The 13,039-nt window shown below is 45.5% G+C and overlaps 1 protein-coding gene across 1 annotated transcript in view; it reads right to left on the reverse strand.

Annotated features, from left to right (window-relative positions):
- DISC1 (DISC1 scaffold protein) overlaps positions 1–13,039 on the reverse strand; it is a gene marked incomplete at its 5' end in the record, with an annotated part of 116,432 nt that overhangs the window by 33,578 nt on the left and 69,815 nt on the right. The window contains 2 exons of the mRNA XM_043596100.1: positions 5,091–5,326; positions 10,520–10,649. Coding sequence (XP_043452035.1) covers positions 5,091–5,326; positions 10,520–10,649 — 366 coding nt within the window. The remainder of the gene's footprint in view (positions 1–5,090; positions 5,327–10,519; positions 10,650–13,039) is intronic.

A 13,039-nucleotide genomic window follows, 5' to 3' on the forward strand; every position in this document is an offset into this window, starting at 1 on the left:
CTATTGATTTTTTTTTTTCCCAGTCGATTGTGAACCGCTGAATTTCACTATGTCAAGTCTGTCTTGAAAGGAACCGTGATATTGGCCTGGGCTGCTCACGGTGGACTGGGCAACAGGGATGTAACCCGGATGCCCGAGCTCCTGAACCGTCTGCCACCCTCACCGGAAAGCCCAGAGCGCTACACGACAGGGAGGAGGGAGCAGCCCCGGCTTGCCGCCCACGGCCCGTGCTGCCCAGTCATGCTGACTGAGGTCCCGGGTGCACCAAGGTCCAGCCAGCCGCCCTGCAACCAGGGGTTGAGTTCATTTCACAGTTTGTGCCAATGGTTTGTAAAACGATGTGACACATTTCTTCCAAATGCGCAAGAAACAATTCATCCATGAGCTTCCAGGACACATTTCACGTGAAGCATGAAAAATTCCAGGAGCTGAGGAATGAAGAACTCGACCACAGGCTAATAGGAGCCAGCCACGAGGATCTAAAGAATGTTAGGAAGTACCGTACGCAGCCCTCATGTCTATTGTTATCACTTGTGATTATTCCTACGTTGCTTTATAGTTGGCCACATGCTGCTGGCCAGGGTCACAGCCCGACTCTTCCCTGGTGTGCAAGGCACACAGAACTACAAAGGCCGGGGGGCTGAGCTAATGGCACTGGAGAGAGATGAGCTATAAGTCGTGACCTTCCTCACTTTATGCCAAACAAACAGATGGAAACTCACACCCCACATACAGGGATGTGGCTCAAGGAAAACCCCAGAACCTGTCACATCCTTCCTCTCTGTGTCCCCATCCTTGTCCCCACCCACACCCCTCACATCCAATCCCATTACCGATAATGGGAGTGGAGTCAGTATGGGATGGAATGAGAAGGGATGGTTAATGTGGACAGAGAATCAAGCTCACTGGATAAAAGACATCCATCTAGACCTCTCGCAGTAAAGGAAATTTACAAGGGAAGACAAGGAGTATGTTTTAAGGGTTGGAATCCCGGGAATAAAGGAATTTCGGATGAACATATCTTTCCGGTGGCCCCTGTCCTTTATACATCCCTGCTCTGTCGGCTTCCACACTGTGGAGTCTCTGATTCCCAGGGCCTTAAAAATGTTCCTTGACCACTGAAGGAAAACCATTTTTGTTGGCTCTATCAAAAGGCAGCTAGGATACCTCTGAGAAGGCAGCTCTTCATTCCATCCTAAGATATTTGATCCAAAACGCAGACAGAAAATTCGGAGGGCCGCTTTGACTTCTATTAGAATGTCCAAATAAAAGCCACTGGGTCTCTGGTCCCCAGCATACAACCTTCTACTTCCAGTCCTTCCCTGACATCCTCCAGATGATTCCCAGCAAGCAACGCTCAGAAACGATGGCGCCATGCAAGCACGCAGTCTCCACCAGTGATTTTCTCAGAAATGCCGATTGCTATCCTAGTTCCTTTTCAAGCTGAATGTGTAGTTTATCCAGGAAAGAAGCATATCCTTCCCTTTGAACTTGCACATTACTGAGTTGAGTAAATCAGAAACAGCTTCTTCCTAGACAGCACCCTGGGTTGTGAGCTGGTCTCTATGAAAAATCTTCACCGGTGATGATGATAACAGCTGTGATGTTGAGTGGTCTGTTTCTCCAGATATTTGTAACAATACCAGTCGCTACACCTTGTCTTCATAAGACTTCAAGATTGGCCTATTTCACAATTTGTCAGCATCTCCCCATCTGGCCTAAGAAGAAACTCTTCTCATAAAAAAAACAAAGATGTTTGTCAACAAAGCTACTGATGCATGGAAGATCCATTCTTCTGGCTGGGGTTCCTATGAGATATGCCCGCCCCCCCCCAACCCCACCCAAGTCAACATCTTCTAAAAGCAAACCGGTATCTCATAGGAAAAACTAAGTTAACAGGATCATGCACGATTAGTTAAAAATACTAGACCAAGCATTGTCTGATCTATGAAGCCATATGATTGCACACTGGCTCCTTTCAACTTCTCCATTTCTGGGAGTCCATGCTGCAGCCCATCAGCTTGGAAAAGGTGTGACTTCCTTCTTAAATGGAAAGCCCACATAATAACAATGATTTTTCCAGTTAATATTTTTGGCCAGGAACAGCGTGAAGCCTCACCTCCCTAGTGTGGAAGAAAGGAAGCTGATGGGTCAAAACCTGTACCTACACACCCCAAAGTGCCCCAAGGCAGGGAGGAGCCTGCCTGTACCTCTGAGTAAATAAAGGAGATGCCAAGGGTCATCCAGATTATGTGATGCCCCAGGGTGGTCACCCTGCAGCAACACAAAACTCCGCTCAGTGCCGGCAGTGCTCTGAGCTCCTGATGAACATCCCAGGCTGAGAACTTGGGCAGAATCACAGACTAGAAATGAGAGGATCCAAGCTAGGGGCCCCGCTCTACCAGCCTACTGTACCATGGGGATCCTTGTTTTACACGAAGAGAGATAACTTCCTTGGAGCTCTGGAAAGAGACTGTCTTTTATTGGCTCGGACGCCACGGCCGCTGTGGATGTATACAAGGTCTCTTAGCAGCTGCATCACCAGGAAAACTTCTGGAGGTTTTGCATCTTCGTCTGTAAAATGCCGACAAGGAGGGTGGCCCGCCTGCCAAACCGGGATACTCTGATCACCACGAGTTAGTGTGTGAGAAAGCACGCCCTCTGCATCTCTGTACAGGCCCAGGACACACCCGCAAGGGTGCTGCCCATGAATTCAGCTCAAAACACAGAGGCTTTGTGCCACACTGCAGCGGATTCTAAGTCAAGCACGCCCCAGCTCCGTCCCGCAAAGAGTCATCAGCTTGCGGGAGAGAAGAGAGGCATATAAGAAACCTCTGTGCTGTTAAAAGCAAAAGGAGAAATAAGTAGGACACATCTGGATGGCAGGACCAAAAAGGGATCATTTTAAGTCTCACATGTAAATATATGCATGCGTAAAGAGAATAATAAATTCGCATGGATATGTCATCTAATGCATTACACATGATACATGCATATAATGTATAATACAATGCACCTGTTACTATGTGCATACGGATGATATATGACATACAAAGTATATACTATACATATTATATAGACTTGTACCTATGTATGTGTATGTACGTGTGTGTGTGTGTGTGTGTGTGTGTGGACACATAAAGATGTAGAATGACTTCCACAGGAAGCAGGAGTGGGAAAGATCCTTACAGGCTGAGGCAACAGTATAAGGATACATATGAAGGTGCAGAGGGAGAGCACGTGGCATAGTCAGTGGTCAGTTTCCTTTAGTTGAAATTTGGCAACAATCCAAATCTCTTCTTCTTCTCCGTGGGCATGAGTTAGATTCTGAAGGGAAGTATTAGGGCTGGAAGGGGTCCTGAGCACCTCCCTAGAACAGCATCCGGGGCTGGCTTTTCTTGGCTGGATAGGATGTGATATGTGTATAAGAGGGGACCGTTATTCACTGAATAGTCTAAGACACATTGGGACAGGCAGTTTGAAGGCCTTCAGGAGCCTGAAATCCCATAATAAAAATGACAAGTGGAGGAGCACCTGGGTGGCCCAGTCAGTTGAGCTTCCGACTTTGGCTCAGGTCATGATCTCACAGTTCATGAGTTCAAGGCCCACATCGGGCTCGCTGCTGTCAGCACAGAGTCTGCTTGGAATCCTCTGTTTCCCCTCTCTCTCTGCCCCTCCCCCGCTCATGCTCTCTCTCCTTCTCTCTCAAAATTAAATAAATATTTAAAAAATAAGTTTTAAAAAATGACAAATGCCTGGGTGGCTCAGCCAGTTGAGTGTCTGACTCTTGATTTCAGCTCAGGTCATGATCCCAGGGTCATGGGATCAAGCCCCGTGCCAGGCTCTGTGCTGAGCCTGGAGCCTGCTTAAGATTCTCTCTCTCTCTCTCTCTCTCTCTCTCTCTCTCTCTCTCCCCCTCTGCCCCCCCTCCCCAGTTGCACTTTCTCTCTATATATAAAAAAATATAAAATGTTTAAAATATTTAGGAAAAAAACCCGACAAGCGGTAACCATAGTAAACTGCTATAAGAGCTTTATATGTGTTAGCAGCTGGTCCACATAACAGCCCGGTAACATAGGCATTATTATTATCATCCCCTCCCCCAAATAATGAAGGATTCTAGCTGCCACGTGGCTGAGTGAGGATAATCAGATGGCAGAGTCCATGTTCTCAGCCACGACAGGCGGTTAGTTTTATGAAGCACTGTCTTCGGCAAACCAACGAAGCAGAACACGAATCGCCCCCCTTGCTCGACACCCACAGCACTTGCAGACCTCACTACCCAGCTGCATACTCATCCGGGCACTCCTCGGCTTTTTATCTAAAGCACGTGGATGTGCGAGTTCTGTCTTTCACCAAAATAGGAACATGACATTGAAGTATAAGACAGTGAAGTGCCTCTTGTGGGCACTGCACAATACAGAATACAGGCAAGATTCTCACTCCACAGGAAACAGATAGGAAACTCGGCTGAGAAGGAACAGACAGCAGCTTAAGTATCAATTTTGCCTCTTATTGGGACTTCCGGCAAATTGCTAACCTTGAACTTTGTTTTCCTCATCTATAAAGTAAACATGATAATAGAAGCAACTCATAAAGCTTAGCACGATGCCTGGCAAAGAGTAAGCGCTCAATAAATGCTAGCTATTATTAACAACCATGCATTCTTCCTGACGGAAACACTGTCATTGACTGAGCTTCCCCCTCTTAACCGCTCACCCCCCGCCCTCAGGGAGAGTATAGTTCACCTCTCTTCAGATGATTGTCCTCAGCCAAGACTGGCATCAGAATCTCCAACAGACCTCAAAGGGAGAGAAGATGCCCCTGGGGAAAACTTAGTACACAGTAGAATGGGAAGGAATATGGGCATTTAGTAGGTTGGGTTGCTGGCCAGGTTGTAAAATACCTCGAAATACTCAGGTCTGCCCCACACAATGAAGAATTCTCCTGTTCAAAATAATGATAGTGCTTCTGCTGAAAAACTACAGCCCTGCTCAGAAAATTCTTGTGTATGAGGGACAGCAGGCAGCATCAATCCCATAAACAGGTCAAGGAGGCGAGTGATCCGAAGTCAGTTAGGAAATCAATACCTCCTTACGGCGTCAGGTGGTTCTGCATGGAGGGAAATCTGGTTGGCTAAGGCCAGGGTGTCGTGCAAGGCCTTGCTGACCTCCTGCAGCTCGCCCAGGGACAGCCTGCCCACCAGGGCGGCCAGGTCGCAGCCCTGCCACGGGAGCAGCTGCTCTTGTTCTTCTATTTCCCTTCTCAGTTGCTCATCTTTTGCTTCCAGCACAGACATTCTTGCTTGGAGAGCTTCGATTTCTTTCTGTAGAAAGCGGAGAAACCAGATTTTATAAGTTAACCCTGCTCGTGGCAAACCGCTCTGCTGGTAATGAGTCCGTCAAATGAAAGTCAGCCATATGCATGAGAGCCGTGAAGCTCCCCTTCTGAGCCGGGCAGATTTTTGGAGGTTTGCTGAAGTGGAAAAATCACGCCAGCTTTGTATTTCTGATTAGTTGGCATAAGGAAAAACATTCTCTCCCAAGTATTAAATAACTATGGGGGGTGAGCCAGGAATTTGACTTGGAAGAACCAAGCAGATACATAAATGACTTACTTCCTTTCGGGCAGAAGAGCTACAACACAGAGCAGCAAACGTCATGTGCTTGAGGTACGAGCTAAGCAGGTAACACAGGTCACAGACCGAAAAAGAAAAGCAGACAGTCCTTGGTTGGTCTGTCCCCAACCATGAAAAGTTGGTGTGTAGAGAAAGATTAAAAATCACAATTTCCAGGGGCACCAGGGTGGCCCAGTCGGTTGAGCTTCCGACTTCGGCTAGGTCGTGATCTCGAGGTCCATGAGTTCAAGCCCCGCGTTGGGCTCTGGGCTGATGGCTCAGAGCCTGGAGCCTGTTTCCGATTCTGTGTCTCCCTCTCTCTCTGCCCCTCCCCTGCTCATGCTCTGTCTCTCTCTGTCTCAAAAATAAATAAAAAACATTAAAAAAAAATTTTTTTAAAAAGATATTATTTTAAGGCTCCTTGTTCCTCCTGGCATTGTGTCAATGTGTACGTTTGCCTCTAACAAGTAGGTTTCTGTCCCATCCCACATAACCTAGCATTTAAAAAAAAAGTCTTTCCTGGGACTCCTGGGTGGCTCAGTCAGTTCCGTGTCTGACTTCGGCTCAGGTCATGATCTCGCAGATCATGGGTTCGATCCCCACATCGGACTCTGTGCTGACAGCTCAGAGCCTGGAGCCTGCTTCGGATTCTGTGTCTCCCTCTCTCTCTGTCCCTCCCCCACTCACGCTCTGTCTCTCTCTGTTTCTCAAAAATGAATAAATGTTAAAAAAAAATCTTTTTTAAATCACAATTTCCTAAGTCTACAAGATTGAAAGAGCAAAGGGATGCTGCAGATAGTTTGATGCAGTCTAAGGTTCATAAAAAATATTAAGTAAATTTAATTTCCACTAATATAGCAAACCAAAATCCAAAGAATCTATAGAGTATCATCCACTCTTGAGGTCAAAGAAGAAAACAAGCAGCAGGCAACTGAACACACATTGTGTGCACGGTGTTAGAGCACATAATCATCTCACAGCGCACGGTGTTCTGAATTTAAAATGAGGCTCTTTCCGTCACCACCCTCCCATGATGTGTGCATGGGTTTCTGGCTGATAAGAGCAGAGCGCTAATCCTGGGCGCCTCCCCAGCTCTTATCCACATTGTCTTAAACCCAAGGTACAGATCACCTACAACTGCAACCTCCTGACCCCACTTCCAGTAGGGGGTGGGGGATAGACTCTGAGGCGGAGCTGAAGATCCACCCCTAAGACACGCTAAGAAGAAGACAATGTGTGTCTCCATTGGTCCAACACTACAGTATTATTGCCATTGTTTCCCAGTTAAACTCCCCAACTCCGCCTCTGCCCAAACCCTGTTCCTTTCTTTCTTCTTTTTAAACTGTGGTAAACACATGTAACATAAAATTCACCACCTTAATCATCTCGTTAAGATTTTTTTTTGAAGTTTATTTATTTATTTTGAGGGAGAGAGTGGGGGAGAGACAGGGTGAGTAGGGGAGGGGCAGAGAGAGAGGGAGAAAGAGAATCCCAAGCAGGCTCTGCACTGTCCACATGGAGCCCAATGCAGGGCTCGAACCCACAAAACCGTGAGATCATGACCTGAGCCAAAATTCCAGGCACCCCATCTTAACCACTTTTAATGCCAGTTCCGTGGTACTGAGTACATTCACACTGCTCTGCGACGACTGCCGCTGTCTGTCCAAGAACTCGTTTCATCTCATAAACCAGAACTCTGTCCCCATTAAACTCCAGCTCCCCATTACCCTGCCTTCCCCCAACCCTTGGCAACCACCCTTCTACTTTCTGTGTCTATGAATCTCTAGAAACCTCATAGAAGTAGAATCAGAGTATTTGTCCTTTTGCTTATTTCGCTTAGCATCATGTCCTCAAGGTTCATCCAAGTTGCACCATGTGTCAGAATTTCTTTCCTTTTTAAGTCTGTACAATAGTCCATTGTGTGGATGTACCACATTTGATTTATCCACTCACCTACAGAGGGACACCTTTTGGCTATCGTGAATAACGTTGCTATGGACATCTCTTTGAGGCCCTGATTTCAATTCCTTTGGGCATCTACCCAGAAGTAGAATTGCTTCATTGTGTGGTAATTCTATTTTTTTTTTGATGTTTATTTATTTATTTTGAGAAAGAGCACCAGCAGGGAAGAGGCACACAAAGGGGGGGGGGGCGGGGGGGGGGAGAGGATCCCAAGCAGGCTCCAGGCTCAGTGTGGAGTCCTATGTGGGGCTCGATCCCCTGACCACAGCATCACGACCTGAGCAGATATCAAGAGTCAAACACTCAAAAGACTGAGCCACCCAGGTGCCACAGTAATTCTATTTTTAATGCTCTGAGGACTCACTGTGCTTTTTCACAGTGGCCCTATGCCCTATTCTTTGTTTTTTAATTTATTTTTTAAAATTTGCATCCAAGTTAGTTAGCATATAGTGCAATAATGATTTCAGGAGTAGAATCCGGTGATTCATCCCCTACATATAACACCCAGTGCTCACCCCAGCAAGTGTCCTCCTTAATGCCCATCACCCATTTAGCCCATCTCCGTATCCAAAACCCCTCCAGCAACCCTCAGTTCTCTGTATTTAGGAGTCTCTTATGTTTCGCCCCCTCCCTGTTTTTATATTATTTTTCCCTCCCTTCCCCTATCTTCATCTGGTTTGTATCTTAAATTCCATGAGTGAAGTCATATGATATTTGTCTTTCTTTGACTAATTTCACTTAGCATAATACACTCCAGTTCCATCCATGCTGTTGAAAATGGCAAGATTTCATTTTTTTTGACTGCCGAGTAATACTCCATTGTGTGTGTGTACACACACACACACACACACACACACCACATCTTCTTTATCCATTCATCCATCGATTGACACATAGGCTCTTTCCATACTTGGGTTACTGTTGATAGTGCTCCTATAACCATTGGGGTGCATGTGCCCCTTAGAAACAGTACACCTGTGGGGCGCCTGGGTGGCGCAGTCGGTTAAGCGTCCGACTTCAGCTAGGTCACAATCTCGCGGTCCGTGGGTTCGAGCCCTGCGTCAGGCTCTGGGCTGATGGCTCAGAGCCTGGAGCCTGTTTCTGATTCTGTGTCTTCCTCTCTCTCTGCCCCTCCCCCGTTCATGCTCTGTCTCTCTCTGCCCCCAAAATAAATAAACGTTGAAAAAAAAAAAAAAAGAAACAGCACACCTGTATCCCTTGGGTAAGTACCTAGTAGAGCAGTTGCTGGGTTGTAGGGTAGTTCTATCTTTAATTTTTTGAGGAACCCCCATACTGTTTTCCAGAATGGCTTCACCAGTTTACATTCCCACCAGCAGTGCAAACGGCCCACACCCTATTCTTAACAGAAGTCAAAGTGATTCTTTAAAATGGGATCAGATTATGTCACTTCACTGCTTAGAACCCTCCAACGGCTCCACATTCCAGTCAGAGAGAAGCTCAAGTGATTACAAAGGTGTGCAAGGCCCTGCAAGATCCCTTTTCTCCCTGACCTTCTCCTCCACCATTCTATCCTAGCCTGGCCTCCTGGCTGCCCTTTGCATACAGGAGGCACATCCACACTGCAGGCTTCACATGGCTGTTCCCTCTGCTTTAATCTCACTGTTCAATGAGTTGACCTGAGCCTACGCATGATAGCTCTTACCACCCTACAACAGGGTAAGTAGATAATTTAGGTATTTATTATGTTTGCCATTTCTTATGTATCTCCCCACGCCCACCCCTACTAGAACATCAACTTCACCCTAGGCATTCAATCCTCAGCATTTCAAACAGTATCTGGCACAGAGGAGGCATTCAAATACCTGCTGAATGAATATCCACCTCTCCCCCAGAGTTCTGCCAAGAACATTCCCTTCAAACACTAAGTATCCCGAGCTAAAATTATTTTCTGGACACTCTGACATCAGCAGGAATAATGTAGACCGTTAACTGATACATATTCTTCAAAACCAAAAACAAGATTTCATATTTTCACCCAAACTTTTGTGGTAATGCTCATTGAATATATAAGCAGTCAGTTTATTGGAGAATATTTTCAAATTGTGATGACTTTTGCTTCCCTTTGCCACCTTGCTATTTTGGGGATCTGGGTGGGCAAACTCAGATAACAAGAATACCCTGCATGAGGGAGTGGGGATGGGAGGAGGGCGGTCCAGTAACTTGTCCAAGCCCCATAAACTGATCTAAATTCATTCTGTTATTTAGAGCCTAAACCAAGATTAACTCTCGGGTATTAAAGACCCATGCTCTTTCTGGAAGTCCAGATGCCTTCAATGGATGCTTCCTTCTTGTTCCCCATTCCTGCCTCAAAGCCTCCAGGTTCCAGCAGGTGTAGACCCAGCTTTAAGGTGGGGGTAGAGGAGCTTTCAACCTCCTGATTGCCTCTTGCCTTTAAGTCAGTGCTGCTCCAAGACTTCTAGCCCCTGGCCAACAGCTCTGGGCCAACCTGGACATGCAATGCCCGCCAGCTTTTCCCAGACATGCCAGCCTGCCCAGTCCCTACTTACAACTCTGCCCTCTAACAGCTGCTCCTTACAGTCCTAACTGGATACGATTTTTCCATAAAGGATTTTCATAGCACGGATTTCTTCCTGCTTTTCAAAAGAACCTCGTAAAGGTCAAAATGATAAGAGGTGACAAATTGGCCTGGCAGACAAGGAAAGCGTATTCAAAAGGTAATGAGGAATATCGAAAACAGGCACAAACACCACTGAGCTTTCAAACCCCTAGTAGGTAATGAGATTCCTACAAGCCCTCCAGCCATCTCCACCCATCTCTCCCTTTTGTACTTCACGGGTGGACGGCCAAAGCTCTAATTGCTACATTCAAGCAAAGCAAAGATCCGCCCTGCCCCATGTGGCTTAAATGGGTAAGAAAAATGCTGGCCTATTTCCTGAAGATTCTTCTTCACCTGCTTACCTGCAGCTGCTGCTTTTCTTGAAGAAGCCAGTCTCGTCTGGTGATGGACACACGCAGGGCGTCCTGGGCAGTGGGTTCGAACCGCTTTGGCTCCATTCTGAGCAGGGCTTGGGCGCCGTCACTGCTGGCCCTTAAAGTAAAACATGCATATTGGTACAGAGGTAGAGAAGCTGAAATCCCCAGATCTACAAAATGTTGAGAGAAAGAAATTTCAGGGGCACCTGGGTGGCTCAGTCAGTTGACCGTCCTACTCTTGATTTCGGCTCAGGTCATGATCCCAGGGTCGTGGGATTGAGCCCTGCGTCGGGCTCTGTGCTCAGGGTGTAGCCTGCTTAGGATTCTCTCTCTCTCGCTCTCTCTCCCCATCCCACCTCCCCTGCTCATGCTCTCTCTTTCTCTCACTCTAAAATTTAAAAAAGAGAGAGAGAGAGAGAGAGAAATTTCACCAAGTGGCCACCAGCTGTTCTCACACTTAGGCAGGTCATAGGGATGAGGTCCCTAATGTAAGTTTCTGTTTTAATTACAATCTGTTGGGGCTTTTGCTTTTTCACCCATAGCCAGACTGTTTTACACCTGCATCATCCAGTACCATGGCCCCTAGTCCCGTGTGCTATGTGCTGAAATTGTAAAATACGCCCCCAGATATTTTTGTTTTTTAATTAGGCTCCATATCCAACATGGGGCTCAAACTCAAGACCTTGACAAGATCAAGAGTTGCAGGCTCTACCGACTGAACCAGACAGGCGCCCCCACGCCAGATTTTAAAGACTTAAAGAGGGCAAAAATATCTCAATATTTTTTGTGCGTTACAGGTTGAAATGCTAATATTTTCAATGTATTGGGCTGCATTAAATATTTTGTAAAATTAATTTCACCTGTTTCTTCTTCTATTTAGTGTGGCTACTGGATAATCTGAAATCGTGCCTGTGGTCTGCATTATGTTTTATTGGACAGCACTGACTTGATCGTCCAGAGCCAAATTCCAGGCTGTGGAGATTAAGAAGAGGTATGACTGGTTTGCAGATGCCTGGGTCAGAGCTTCTCAAAAAGGTTTGCTAAAAGACTGTCAAAACCCACTTAAAATCTGGCTCCGTGTCTTTTTCCTGCAGGAGTTGACACATTTGGTCAAAGCTGGGGGAAATGCAGCATAGGCTTGAGCTCATGCTGGTGAGTTGCCTTTGTAAGGGTCTTGCGGGCATTCGTCCTTAAAGTATTCAATTTCTGGCTCAATGCAGTTGGACAGAAAAATATATATATACCCTAAGTGAAAACCCATGTCAACCATTCAAGGAGGCTACTGTCTAGGAAAACACCACCAACTACAATTAAAAGGCAAACAACAAGCTGGGGAAAATATTGCCAGTCGGGAATCAGAAAAGGGAAAAATATTGCTAATTTCAAGAGTTCTATCAAACCAAGAAGAATAAAGACGAACACGTCGATCAGAAATTCCAACAAAGGAATTACAAAGAGTCAAGGAAAATGTTTACCATCAAGAATACTTTTCAGTGCAAATTCACACAACATAAAATATCATTTTTCACCTAACTGGCAAAGGTTTCCAGGAACCATGATTGTTTGGTGAGGGAAGGGAATAAGAATTTAGCATAAAATATAATATAACTTGGATCCTATATTCCCACTCCTAAGAATTCATAATATGTAAATGATCACAGATATGCACAAAGATTGACTGCAAAAATACATTTTTAATAGCCCAAAACTGAACACACACAATTGTACCCCAAATGAGGACCACAGTAGTCAACAACGGCAGTCACTCTATGCAGCCACTAAAATTAGGTCACCAAAGAAGATATAACCCCATGGAAAACGATCACTTTTTTCAAAGCAGCTATTATGGTAATATGTATACTATGAAACAACTATTGTAAGGAAAAAAAAACACATGTATATAGAAGATAAGGAAAATATCCACTAAAATGTTACCATCTCTCACCTCTGAGTGGTGGAATTTCTTCTTTTGGCCAATCTTTGATTTTCTAAGTTTTCTCTAGTAAGTGTATGTTATTTTTAACACCATAATGGAAATGTTTTCTACCACATACACTAAGTAGCTACACTGTTTACTTAAATATTTTAACATAGCCAACCTGTCTGTTGTAGCCCTTGGACAAAACAGACATGTCTGTATTTGAAATCAATCACATTTCATACATTAATGATCAAGGGTGTCATCCCCTGTGGGAAAGCAGGTATCGATACCTTCAGACAGTCAAAGGCATAAAGTACACCTGTCCCCTCCCTCGGGATCTCTTTCCAGAGAGCTGTACCTAGCCTGCACATGCATACCGACTTCAGGATTCAGCAAGTAGGAGCACAAAGCTGCATGTTCTCATCTGTGCATGCACACAGGGTCTCAGTCCCTCCATGTTTCTCGGAAAGAAAACAACTCATTATTCTTAGATTCCATTTATGAATGGAATTACATGGTATTTGTCTTTCTTAGTCTAGTTTATTTCCCTTATTTCACTTAGCATAATACCCTCTAGGTCCATC

Source organism: Prionailurus bengalensis, chromosome D2 (assembly GCF_016509475.1).
Source record: "Prionailurus bengalensis isolate Pbe53 chromosome D2, Fcat_Pben_1.1_paternal_pri, whole genome shotgun sequence".
Taxonomy (NCBI): domain Eukaryota; kingdom Metazoa; phylum Chordata; class Mammalia; order Carnivora; family Felidae; genus Prionailurus; species Prionailurus bengalensis.